Genomic DNA, 14,103 nt, shown 5'->3' on the forward strand with positions numbered 1-14,103 from the left:
AGTGTGAAGTGTCCCTGCATGTGCGCATTGTCTGTTTTATGTCTTTCTTGAGGGGCGGGGGTCTCGTGCATTGAAAAGCGTTCGGTCGTTCTGTGTTTGGCCTGTTGGTTAGTGCACTGGGCTCCAAACGCCGTCGGCGGACCCCGTCGAGCGCCCGTTGAGTGTTTTTACGTTGTTGTTTCTTTGGTATGTGTAAGAGGCAGTCGTAAATCTCGTGTGCATCCTCGAGAGTGGCATGCCAGTGGTGGAAAGGCCGGGGTTGAGACGCTTTGGCGAACTCGATCTTGGTTACAATTTTCCACGAAACGGTGTGAACGGTGGCAGTGGGACACCAAGGACGTTTTCGCGGAAAAGTGAGACTGCGCGAGAACGCCAAGTTGCGGGGGGGTAGCCCAGGAGTTGCGGCACAAGCGAGGGAGAAGACTGACATTCTCTCGTATGCTCACTTGGAAAGACGGACTGTCCTAAGCCGGAAGGCAACCCAACTCAGGGTCTCTTCTGTTCTTCTATTCAACTGTACTGTACATGTTCATCTAACCACCCTATTGTTTTAATTAAACCAGTTTTGCTAATTTATTTCGGCCCATTACAATTCTTTCGGTGAAGCAAGGAGGCGGGACCATCAGCAACAAGAAAAAAAAAAAGGAGAAGAAACTTCAAGAACCATCGAAAAGAAGCTTACTTTGGGTTTGCCACAATAGCAATTTCCCTCCTTGCCCGAAAGTGCACGCACAATCAGCAAATAGCATGAATGTTTAGCGTACACCACTGCTGCTCATTTCACAAACTATTTTTTATTTAAGTGCTCCCTTATGTGCATTACCGCGCAAATTTTGTGCTTTGTACAAACACGGCGAATGGCCAAGAATTCAATAAGACTAATCGCAAAAAAAAAAAAGATCATCACGTGACAAATTGTTAACGCTAAGTAGCATACGTTAAACACTTCAAATTCAGAACGATGTGTTGTAAATGCATTTTATTTTGTGCGTTGTCAGAAAAAGCTGCAATTCTTGCAATTGTTGCGACTGATATTGCATTTGCACACAGTTTTGTGGTGTACTACGCCAGCAACGCCAAGCGTCGCCGCCGCTTCACATTGCCATAGGTTTTGCATCGTCGCAAGCAGTATCTTCCCCAATAAGCAACAAAGCAAACGGTGGTCGCCTTTGCCGCGCCACCTCCTTGCGTAGCTCTTTTTCGCTTACATGCAACTCAGTCTTGAATCCTGGCAGTGCTCAAGGTCTTTTTCTATTATATTTCTTGTTTTTCCTGGTTTTTTTAATGCATGTGAGTTATGAGCTTTATTGCTTTTTCAATTTTTATTTAAGGTATTGTCTTTTTTTCTTTTTTTTAACGATTTTTTGATCGGTGGGCTGAGATGCTGGGCTCAGCAGCGCTAGTTTCTACAATAGGGAAGGTCCATCTCCAAACAGTGTTCTACCAAACAGTGTTCTACCAACCGCGTGATTACAGTGGTTGCTCCAGAGCCGACAGGAACCGATTTGGCTGCAGTCCCCACCAGCCAGTGCTGGCAATGAGTGACCTGGGTTGCCCAGGTATGCTCCACATTCCCCGACCTCTTTCACATTTAGCCTTTCAGACGGCTCTGCAATATGAGAGTGCCTTTAGGCTTAGGTTTTCAAAGGGGTTTAACATTCCAAAGAGACTCAGGTTATGTATGAGAGACGCTGTAGTGAAGGGTTCTGAAAATTTCAACTTCCTAATGTTCTGTCACGTGCCCTGACATCACACAGCACGCCACCTATGCTTTCAATCTGCGCGTTCCTTTGCTAGAAGCGAAAATGCATACGCACAATGAAGGCTGGTTGTGCCTTTGGCTTGCTCAATACCCCAGTTTGAGCACATATCTCATAGGCATTAGTTTTGAACACAGACAGCAAGGCAGCAAAATCCAGTGTCATCTAATTCCTGCCCCATCTGGATAGCAGCTACAAATGATAATTAACTCAGCTCAATAAAAAGCCCCGGTTTGCTGTAAATATCCGCTTTTTTGGCGAGGATATATGCTTTTATAGCAAAGGAGCTCACAATTAAATAGAGAGGTTTGTTTTTCATGCCAAACAACAATAACCTAGACAAAAATAACCCTTAAGCAAGAAAACAGAGTTAAAAGGGATCCCTGTCCAGCTCTAGAAATGCATGCAACTAGGGTGAATTGAGGCCACTCTGTTGTATGCGGTGTGACCAAAACAACAGCTCACGACACATTGCAGCACAAGCAATGGTGCTCTTCACCTAGGAAGTCCTCAGCTAAATCTTTATTCTGCAATGACGTCCCCTCACCTTTATGTCAGCCCTTACGTCAACTTGAACAGTAAGCTACCACAGTCGAGTATATTTCAATATAAGGGGAGCACCATACTGCAGCCAATAACAGGCTACTAAGCAGAGCTACACGCCTCTACCATTACTTGGCACTCAAAAAAAGAGAAAAAAAAAACGAAGGGTTCCTCACCAATTGTGACCACCTGAATTTGCATGTTGGGCGCACACATTTGAAAACCACGTGGGTATACATTCCTTTTTATATGAAGCACATGCAGCTCATTCGGTCGAAAAGGCATCGCCATCGCCATAAACTCAGAATTGAAAAGAACAGATTTTGTATCAAAACGAACGCAACCTTTCTGCAGCGTTATGAGTGGTGTCACACCATTTCACTTACCATTCAGCATCTATGTATATGCTAGTCAAGGTAGAGGCTAGTCTGCGAAAGGGATACGAACCAACGACATATGCACCTCAGATAAGTGTAAGTATCCACTGAGTAGTGAGACAGATACTGTGCCTTCCTTTCCCCAAAAACCAACTTAAATAAGAAATATGAAAGCATTCGTGAAACAAAAATGCATGGTTAAAGGCAAAAAAGCATCCACACTTAAGGCAACGTTCGACTGTTCCCATACATTTTTTTTTTCTTTTTTGCTTTTTTACCTCAATAAAAACGTCCCACTGTGGCTAGCATTTGATCTTACAAACTCAAGCTCTATATAGCATAAAATATCTTGGTGCTTCTGCAGGATGATGCGTGGCGCAGGTAGAAATTTTTGTAATGCACACAAAGGGGGCAGGAGGAATGTTGGTGAGGGGCAGTAGTAATAACCGTTCTGCTTCCCAGGATAGAAGACATGAGCAGCACTCACTTAGCAGCTGGTATGCCATACTTCTTTCCAAGGTCAAACCGCACCTTCTCCCCAACGTGCACATAGATGACCACCAGTGTGTGAAATGCTGTGTCCCGCACCTGGAAGGAGACGAAAGCTTCAAGTGAAGTGCTTCTTTAAGTGCACATGCAAAAGGCCTGAAATAAGAACCCTGTCATTTTTTAAACAGGAGCTTCTGCACTGGTACTGCTAGAATATGCTTTTGAGGCTCATGGTCCACCTGTCTGATCAGTCTGATCAAACATCATATTCAGTTCAGAACTGTCTTTGTTGGTAATCTATTTGATTCCATAAAATTAGCATAAATTTCATGACACCCTTTGAGTTAGATACATCCAAGTTTCACTGTATTAAATGCGTTAGTTTATTGTTTGAGATTTCCAGCACATGGCCACAAAATATCAAACCATTAACGCAGATTCTGAAAGCTGAGAGATGTTTGCAAACGAACGTTACAGAGTCGGTCCGATTTCACATCAACGGTTTTCGTTCCAGACAAATTTTTCTCAGGTCCTGCGAATTTCACTGTCTGCAAAATCAATACAAACGCAGAGAAATTCCTTTACTGTACCTGGGAATTTGGATCTCCAAGCAGCTTTGCAATCAATGGCATAAACTTCATCAGGGAGAGGTTCTGAGACCCATATCTGAGTAAAATAGAAAATATAAAAGAAAGAGCGCAGACTGTAAGAAAAATAAGCAAAGTGCAAAGTACTGTGATGCAAACAGTTGCCAGCAGTTCTTTGAGGCCCTTCGATAATTTGAGCTTTAGGTTAATATGGATTTTCTTTCTGGCCCCTTGGACGCCAAATTAATAAGAATTTACTGTATTATTCAGCAGCAATAATATGACAGCTTCACCCAGTTTCATGCAGGTCCTTCCTGTACAAGAACTAGTTCAATTTTTTTTTGCGAATAAAATGTAAATTCTATAATTTTAAGATAAACAACACGAAAAATGTTTGTCATTTTTTTATTTGTTGATGAGATATTCGATATTTAATTCAATATTCGAAAGCAACTTTTCCCGATATTTGTACTCGATTCATAGCAAAAAAATTTCAATGTTTGCACACTCCTAATCATATATGACCTGCGACAATACTTTGCTAAAATGTCAGAACTACTACATACTTCCTCTGAAAGCACAGGTTGATATGTGCGTTTGAATTATGAATAAAGCTCGCGGTAACTTTTGTTCACTGACAACAAAAATTCATAGAGTAGGGGACAAACATAACAATATCAAAAGACTTGTGAACTTTCATTTCTTTTATAGCCTTCTCAAGGATGCCGACTAATGAAATGCTCCCACAATGATCACTCACGTGTTAATGGTCTCCTGGAGGCACAGAAGGATTTCTTCTCGTATCCTGAAGTTTTTGTGGCTGAATGCTGGCATCATCTTTTCTAGTATATACTGGAAGAGAGAGAGAGAAAAAAAAAAAAAAGGAAACATGAAAATAAACAAAAGCAAATGTGGTGACAATAAAAGTGGATCTGTCGGAAAGAACCACAACAATGCCCAGCTTCACGCCTAATTAGCATACAAGATGAGCAGCTGAACAGAGCTGACAAAAATTTCAAATTTGTATTAGACCTGCCAGTCTAATAGGACATCAATGTCGAATGCAGAAAGGCTCCAATTAGTAGTGCCATGCAATATCGCAAAACTTTTCAGCCTTGAGGAATCCCAGCATGTTTCAAAATGTGGAATGGAAACGCACAAGCCACAATCAGATGGTGTCCAATCAGTCCTATTGCAGGAACTTCAGTAGCAGCCTCAGCTACCTTCAAAAATCTGTTGTATAGTAGTTTTGCACAAACCATGGTCCAGACTAATGGCCCTTCACCAGCAGCGGATTTTGGATGATTGTCTAGCATATCTATGAGTTTACTAGGTAGAAATCATTTTTGCCATCGTGAGGCACGCTGACATCGCATCCAGGTGCGGTGCGAAATGCAGAACGCTCGTTCTCTTGACAACATGAAAGATGAAAATTCAGGGGTACAAGGTCACCATAGCTTCTGCAAATACTTCCTTCTTGGGCGCTAATAGCGCCGTGACTTCAAGCCTATGAGAATTCAGACTTTCCGCGGCACACTACAGGCAGGCGTCCTAACCAACTCTAACCGTACCGACAAAAAATAGCTGCAACAGCAAAGATGACACAAGACCACCCTTCAGCTTGATTTCGGTCTGATCGGCTGCTTAGGCGATGATGCTGATGTTGCAAGTGCGGCTACTGATGGCGATTTAAGCGATTACGATGCACATGCACATTCTATAGTGCAGGTTTCACGTAAATCATTCTCATGCGAGCAGAGGCAACTTATAGGGAGACATAGGGCAGTGGTTGTACAATCGAAAATTTCATTAAAAATCCGGGTGCCCCAGGCCCAGGGGAGGGTTGGTTGGCAAGTATGCATAGCCTCAGTTAGACTATTTAAATTTTCAACTTGGACTCTGCGTAACTCAACACCCTGCTAGCTTGGTGTTGTATGCCGAAAAAAACTGACCTTTTTCCTGGTTAAAACTGAAGTCTCAACCCCAATAATATGTAATGATTGAGTACAATGAAACTGTGTGTGTGTGCATGTGTGTGCATGCATGCTTACGTGTGTGCATAAAAGCAAAGAAAACAAGAATTATCTTGAAACAATTAATGGAAACCACAAATTTGTTTTCCTTCCTTGAAACAAGGAGTTGGCAGGTCATTTCTGCGATGTAAACTATTGGCTGCAAGATGCTATATGTTCCCAGTGAGACCTTAACTTGCAAGTACAAAGCAGGCTTTCTGAGGCACCGACACAGTTTCTTTGGCACAGGGGCAGCAACGCTGCAAGCCATCAGAAAACAAAAAAGATGGACTAATGAGTAAGCTCGTTACACAATATAGAGAGAAATTTGTGGGCAGGAGCTACTAATTTTAACACAAGTCATAACACAAGTCATCGCATTTTGAAGGTCAACTTTCCACAATTCTGCAGATTAGAAGTTTCTGGTCTCGCATTTTTTTTTTCTGACACAAACATTCTTTCTTCCTTCCTTTCTCCCTTTCCTTCTTTATTTATTTATTACACTTCTTGACAGCAGACAAATACAATGCCTGGTAGAACTTATATTTTGTAATAATACAGCAGCAAATAGCACAATGTGTCTTTTGGCACAGTTCGGAAATCCGAGGTACAGTCGAGTCCACTTATAACGATACCGGTTTTAACAATATATCAGTTACAACAATGAAAACCTGCTGTACCGTCCACTTTTGTATGTTTTCTATGGTAAAATAACCCGCTTACTACAATGCCCCCTTGCCATTATCGGTTATAACAATGATATCTCGCTCCTGAGTTCTCGTGCCAAAAGGTAGTTGAATGCGAAATCCTTGAAAAGAAAAAAAACCTGTTTTCTAGCCTTCTCCGCATTGTGCGCCCGCGCGCCTTTCTCCTGCTGCCCTTCCACCCCTCGGAACACAAATGGACTGCGGCCATAGCTCTGCGCTGCGTCACCCTCCGAAACACAAATGGACTTCGCCAACGCGCCAACGCGCAGCGCCGACAGCACCGACAGCGCTAATCCATGGGCTAATCCGCTATCTGCTCACTCACCCGCTCGCCCCTCATTTAGCGCAGTTCTGCAAACGGATTTGGTTGCTTGTGCAAGTTGATTGCATCGAAGTCATTCCTGGCCATGCGGTTTCTTCGTCTCGTTTGAATCGCCACCGAAACGTAAGATGGCTGATCCATCCGCTGATTATCGGACAACGTTGCTGGTGAAAAGAAAGCGCACGGATATCGATTTGGAGACGACAAGTGCAGTATCATCGCAACCGACGGTGTCGACGATCATCCGCTCCTCTGAGAAGTTCGACAAAGAAAAGTCCTCGCTTGACAGTGGGCGCAAACACATTCGACAAGGCGCCTGACGACGACAGTGACGGCGACGACAGCGACGATGACGCGGTAGGGCAGGCTGCCTCAATGTTGTTCTCGCAAGAGGCCCTGCAGTTGATTCAGTCCCTCTGGGGCTTTGTTTTCGCGAGGGACCTTCCGCTGCACTACGTGGTGTACCAAGATGCCATGAAGAAGGATGTCAACACGCTTCGCGTGAGGCAAGCAAGGTTAACGGACATGGGGTTTTCTCGTGCAAGCCAGTGAGATGTACGTGGTGAGATGCTTGCGACGATTTCACCCCAGGGGCCCGCGTGCTCCAATCTCCTCTGCTTTTAAATAAAAGTTTCGTCTTTCTCTCCCTCTTTCTCTTCACCCCAGCGTTACTTCGGAATTTCTCAAGCTGAGGGGCAGCCGCGGCAACCTTCTCGTATTTTTTACAAGACCCCTTTCGGGGCCACCAAACCGATGTCTCGGCGGAGCTCGCATGTCACTTGCCGTCTGTGACACCTCTCTGCAGTTATGCTTTTTTTCGTGCAAACCGTTTATAACAATTATCGGTTATAACAATAGAAATTTTGCGGCACTTGAATATTGTTATAAGTGGACTCGACTGTATAGCAAAGACAACTGACCTGTGGAGACGAAACTGTCATGAGCTTCATAGTGAAGAGCTTGGCTTGTTCTCGGACCTGTAATAAGCCACGCCACAAACCAATCCTAGATTAGGTCTCTACTAGCATGCTCACAAAGCAGTTCGATCAAAAGAAAAAGGGGAGAAAAAAAACTATGCCTACTGTGACAAAACAACGGTCCATTTTTTTTTCAGCATTATTTTCATAGGCTGTCAAAATGCACTAAAGTAGCTGACAGGTACAGAAGGCTCAGAATGCTGGGTTCTTTTTGCAATACCATGATAATCAGGTTAAGATACAGCTTTAGCCAAAAGTATGCAGACCAAGAGGTTTGCTTCTAAGCCATGAAGCAGGGCTTCCTTGCTGCAAAGGAAATTTTCAACGTTTGATGGGTGAGCACAAGTGTTAAGCTTATCTGAAATAATGACAATGCAAAACTGCTACATGACAAGGCACAGAAGCAAACTTGAGGTGATGACAAAGGCTGCACAAAACATGAGCAATTATTCATGATGCAATGCCATATACTGTATATCATAGCATATATGTCATACAGACTTGCCACAAATTCAACTGGGTAACAAATTTGGTAATAAAGTTGAATACAAATAAAGGTGACCATTTTACAGGTTGTGACTAGAGTCTCTTGAGACAATGCAAACATCTGACTTCTCCTGATCGAATGGGGTTGGAACTGCAAACAAATTTAGTATAAAAAATACTGACAACCAAATGCTATTTCTGTGAGAGATTTTAGCAGTTTAGGTAGGACAATCATTCTACAGCATGTGTATAATTGTGCAACGCACATTAGTTTTTCTTTGAAATGTACTTCATGGGTACTAGGCATGTGGAACACCAAAACTAAGCTGCCACAATGAGGTCATTCAACATGTAAGAACCGAAGACATATTACCAGCATGCCTGGAAAACTTACAGAATCTTTGCTGTCACCCATCCTGTCAATGGCCGCCGAAATTACTGCAAGAAAGAAGAGTACAACAGTATGTAAGATAAATGACTTAACAGGTAATGTGGAAAAAAAAAAAAAAAACGTGGCTCAAATTTGGTCAAATTTTTTTATTTCTTAGAATATTTATTTCATAATCCTCAAGTCTTAGTTTGTATCATGACAAAATATCATGGAAAAACATGTTTAAGTTTTTTTTTATCTGAAGTTATAGGAAATATGAGTGAGTCACTTCCGACTATGCCAGCATATCCAAACTCGCAGGATTCTGAAGAAAAAGCACTACAGTAGCCGACCAATTTTTCAGACTCCAAAAATTCGGACTTGCACTGTACCTTTGATTTTAGGAACTGTCAGGTGCCCGATAGAAACGCATGCATTCTCACGACCGATAATTCGGACTCTCTGGGGCCCAAAAGTTCAATTTTTCGGACTAAAATTGGCGCCATCATTACTGTGAAGATTGTTTCTTGGCCGAGAGGTCATTTTTTTTAGGCATGACGTAGATGCGAGCGGGCACAGTTGTCACAAACACCTTATTTAGCGCAGCCATGAAAGGCACAATCTTGGGAAGTACGACAGACAAGTCTGGCCCTTTGTTCATCATTGCCAATTGAGACATTGGCAATAATGGTAAGCTCTTTGTTGTCATCGCGATGGCCTACAAAGAGCATGCAATCGAAGTGAAAACGAAACGTGAGCAGCGTCTACCGCGGCTTCGACGCCACCGCCCGTGGGGAAAAGTAGGAGGGGGGAAGGGGGCGAGGGGGCCGTCGGTGCATTCATGGAGGCTCTCGTACCACTTGCTTTTTTCCCGTTAGTTCCATCTAGCAGCCTTCGCTACTGTCATTAACAATTGAAACTGAATGTTACTGCTTCGTGCGGCATCATGCATTTGTGGCACGAGCATGACCTGCAGCTATGTCATAGTCGTGAAGTGGCATATGGACATGACGAAAGCATGACCGGCTGAGATAATCTAACTGAACAGTTGTAGGTATTAGTTATAGCTTAGCACAATCCACTTCAGCGGTGCATCCCTATGCATCCAGTGACTGCCCTGAATGAGTTGCATACTTCTTGGCGGCGTGCACGCCTGCTGCGTCAGCACCAATAAGCACGCGCCCATTGACGGCCACACACACCGTATCGAATCATGCTAGCGCGAGCGCACGGCCGCCACGCGGAAACAGATCACAGTATCAAATCGCACAATGCTACAGCTCTCTATTATCAACTTATAAACGAAACACTGGGAGCGGAATTCGTGACTTTTAAAACTTATTTTTCATAAAAAAGTGATCTTCTTCGCGTTTACAAATTTTCCGGAATGCTTAATTATTTTGGGCCATTCCCAGGATCCCACTGAGCCTGAAAAGTAGGTCAGCAACTGTATCTAGCTAAGAATCCCCACGAGGAGGAGATCAAAGCTCCTGCCAATTGCAATGCTACATTTCGCTTTCAAAACGAGGCAGTAAAAAAAAACAAATGCGGGAATAAAATTTACAAGGATCAATTTTCCCAGCTGTCACTTCTCGCGCAAGTTGCTGTAACTCATACCTGCAGCAGTGCCCAACCAATGCTTGGCATCACTTCCAAGTTTTTGAAGAATGTATGTATTCTTAACATTTAACTTTCTCTATATGCGCCTGTTACAGTTTTGAAATTGATTTCTGTAAAAACTGTTTGTCGGTGAACTATAGCCTTTGTTTTTAAAATGACTATGCATTAATAAAGATAACAGCTTTACTACACACAAAAGACGTTCAAAAAGGTGCCAACGTCGAAAACTTGTGCACATTGTCGTTAATTATTTATGATAAAAACCAGCGTATAATAACCTGCATATAATACAAGATGTAATTTCAGGATAGCAAAAACAAATAGGAATCCGTATTTAATACGAGCTGTAATTTAGGGGTAGCAAAAACAGGAAAAAAAGTTTTTTCCTCGTACAATGCGAGAGAGAAAAGATCAGCAAAAGTATTTCGTCGCAGGCACTGTGGTCGCGAAAATGACAGGGTCAGCATGGTGAAACCAAAACAGCTAACGCCACCGCTAGACAGCGCCTCCTCTTGCTGGAAGCCTGATGCTGATAGCGCTGATTAATAAGGAGGCCAGCACTGTGAATTTAGGCTGAAATTTATTCGAATCACTGTATAATACTAGGCAAAAATCTTAAATGATAAAATGAAAAAAAAAAAAAAAACTCTTGTTATATGAGGGGTTTTACGGTAATCTTCAGGGATGACTTTATTGAGGGCGTTGATTAATAGCACTGGACTAATGTACGAGCTGGCTTAAAATAAAATGTCCTGAAATCAACATAAAAAGCTACCTGTAGCTTAATTAAGCCTTATATTTGTTATATCTCATGCATAAATAACGAAAACAGTCCTATTGCTAAAATAGTCCTAATACTAAGATAAAAAAATTGGCCTTTGCTAGATGCAAGACAGACTGCACAATAAAACAAGTTACTACAGGTAGAGCAACAGCCTGGTAAAGGTCTGGAACGCACAGTGGAAAGGGCACAAATTGTATAAGAGTAGCAGATATGCTTCGGTGTTCCCATCACACAAGTGGCTGAAAAAAGGTCTTCCAACACCAGAATACATTCCGATGTCATTGAGTGGACTGAACATGCTGGCTGATTATGTAATAGTCAGAACAGCTAGAACATTTTACGAAATTCAAGTTTAAGCTCAACACAAACATGCTATTTCATAGTTTTCAACAGCAAGATTTGCTTGAGTAGGAGCTGAAAAACCCAGTAAAATAAATGCTTGAGCGCACATGACATATAAAAGGAGACAGCAGCATGGAGAAAAACCATCAGCAAAATATAAACACCACAGAAATTTATTAAGATAAACAACGGGCCATTTGATTAGTTACTAAGTATAAAAAAATTCTACTTAAGGTTAACTGTTTTCTGTATCGTTCTGTAAAGATGAACTTTCGCAGCAACAGCAAACCATGGAAACATGTAGCATAGAGCGGCATGTATTAGTAAGCTCGGTGATACACCACTGTTTAGCACAGCTAACGTAATGGGCACAGCAATTCCAACCACCGTTAGGGTGCTAGCACTAGGCCTCCACCCAGCCGCAAAGATTCTGTCGGTGAGCCGATTTGTGCAGTCTCGCTGCCCCCACAATAATGAAAACCCAAGTCGAATTACCCAACTGATCAAAAAACTTTTTCAGAGGACACAGGCAACTTTCATAAGGTTCAATGTGTCCAACACCTCCCACCAGTGAAACTCTGTAAGACTTCAATGTTCGATGTCCCAGCAACAAAGGTTTCTGACATAGAAGTTGCGAGTTTTCTTCATGCGTAAACCACAAGAAGAAAATGACTACCAGCAAGCACATTTACAGATGTGGCTATCTTTGCTTGCAAGCGGATGACGACGACAGCTTGCTTGAAACTTCATTTTTTTTCTTCCTTTACAGGCATAGATTTGTTGGCACCACCACCAGTGATGCTGCTGGGGCCTCCTTCAAGCGAAACGTTTAAGAGAAATTTCAAGAGAAGCCTCAAACATGTTGGCTTTGCTTACCAGGCAGGTTGCAATGACTGCTTCACTAGAGTCTGATCTAAGCTTACAGCAGTAGAGACCTGTCAATGCACAGCAGGAGCTGTGCAGTGTCGACGAGACAGCACTGAACTTGCATTGCTTTGCGCTTGTTGATGAACAACTGTCTACGAGACACCCAGGTAGCACATGTGATCGGCCCAATATTATAAATTGGTTGGTGACGCCTGTACCGACAGTGGCCCGGTGGTGTCAGTGTGCTAGCAATAATGATACAGCCATTGACCACCCTTGGACCAGTGATTTACATGTTCCCCCCTGTTGGCATTCAACTGGCTAACAGCAGGCAATAATGACCTTGCATATAAAATTGCTTGTCAACATTGTATACACAATGATATATGCTGGTCAATATTTGTCGGCATTGAATATATCTTGGCATTCGTTGGTCAACAAGTCTAAGGGGCTTCCCAACAATGTATACATCTTCAGTTCCAGTGGCCAATATTGCCCAACCAGCGGTGGCCACTGGCCAACATTGCACATATCATGGCATGCATTGGTAAATATTGTCCTGCCAGTATGAATGGCTTGTTAACATCAAATATATCTTGGCATACATTGGTCAATATCCCCCTGCCAATCGTGACGGCTTCCCAACATTGTGTATATCTGCAGTTAAAATGATGAGATGCATTGCATGCCACAATGCAAGTCGATGGTGGCATGCAATGGTAAATAGTATTGTCCTGCCAGTATAGCTGGCTTGTTGACATTGAATATTTATTGGCATATTTTGGTTAATTTTATCACACCCGTCTTAGTGGCTTCTCAACAACGTATACTTGTTGGTTCCAGTGGGCAATATTGCCCAATGAGCTGTGGCGACTGGCCAGCATTGCACCTATCATGGCATACATTGGTCAATATTGCAAAGCCAGTATTGATTGCTTGTCAAGATCGAATGTATCTTGGCATACATTGGTATGTATCCTCCCGCCAGTCATCATGGCTTCCCAACATTGTGTATATCTGCAATTACAGTGGTCTACGTTGCCTGACGAACTGTAATGGCTTGCCAAAATACCATACATCTTTACATAGGTTCATCAATATTCTGCTATCATTGATGGCCTGTCAATTCAGAATATTTACTGCCATACAATGGTCAATATTTTACTACTAGTTGAGATAGTTTTCCAATATTGCATCCACCATGGGTTATAGTAATCGATATTTTATGGACAGCTGCAATGGACTGTCAACATTGCATGCATTGTATGCATTGATCAATATGGTCCTGTTAGTATAGGGGCTTATCTACATTGAATACATTTTGGCATACATTGGTCAATGTGGTCCCGCCAGTTTTGTGGACTTTCCAACAATGTATATGACTTTGGGTTATAGTGATCAATACTGTCCACTGAGTTTTTACGGCTGGAAAAACATTGCACATATCATGACATGTGTTGGCCGGTACTGGCTTGCAGGTGTTAACGATCAATTCTCAACCTTTATATCCTGATATATTACTCTACATGCGACCGTCTTGGACAAGTACCGGGCCTATCACAACTTTGGCGCATCTTTCGTGGCCTAAATGGCAAGGCACGCGGGGCACCACCTCTCGCTGATCTCCTTCTCAATGGCAACCCGGCTGATGTTGAAGATGAAGTTATACGCACCTTTTTCCCACACGCCAGCCTAATGCCTCCACCAGCAGTTTCCATTTTCCCAGTCGGAAACCCTGATCCAGACCTGGATCGCCCATTCTCAAAGGGAGAACTGCAAGCAGCCCTCGGAAGAGGCCGAGCTCGCGCCACACCCGGGCACGACCGAGTTAGTTGGCAGGAGCTTAGCAATCTCGACTCG

The 14,103-nt window shown here is 42.8% G+C and overlaps 1 protein-coding gene across 5 annotated transcripts in view; it reads right to left on the reverse strand.

Moving 5' to 3' along the window:
- Window positions 1–14,103, reverse strand: part of chb (CLIP-associating protein) — a 185,728-nt gene that overhangs the window by 154,426 nt on the left and 17,199 nt on the right. For all 5 annotated transcript variants that reach the window (XM_084606806.1, XM_084606804.1, XM_084606805.1 and 2 more), the window contains exons 4-8: window positions 8,655–8,698; window positions 7,718–7,774; window positions 4,517–4,608; window positions 3,760–3,835; window positions 3,168–3,268 (exon numbers count right to left, since the gene is read on the reverse strand). In XM_084606806.1, coding sequence (XP_084462932.1) covers window positions 3,168–3,268; window positions 3,760–3,835; window positions 4,517–4,608; window positions 7,718–7,774; window positions 8,655–8,698 — 370 coding nt within the window. The remainder of the gene's footprint in view (window positions 1–3,167; window positions 3,269–3,759; window positions 3,836–4,516; window positions 4,609–7,717; window positions 7,775–8,654; window positions 8,699–14,103) is intronic.

This window comes from Amblyomma maculatum, chromosome 6 (assembly GCF_055883805.1).
Source record: "Amblyomma maculatum isolate TAMU_Amacu chromosome 6, ASM5588380v1, whole genome shotgun sequence".
In the NCBI taxonomy this organism is placed as follows: domain Eukaryota; kingdom Metazoa; phylum Arthropoda; class Arachnida; order Ixodida; family Ixodidae; genus Amblyomma; species Amblyomma maculatum.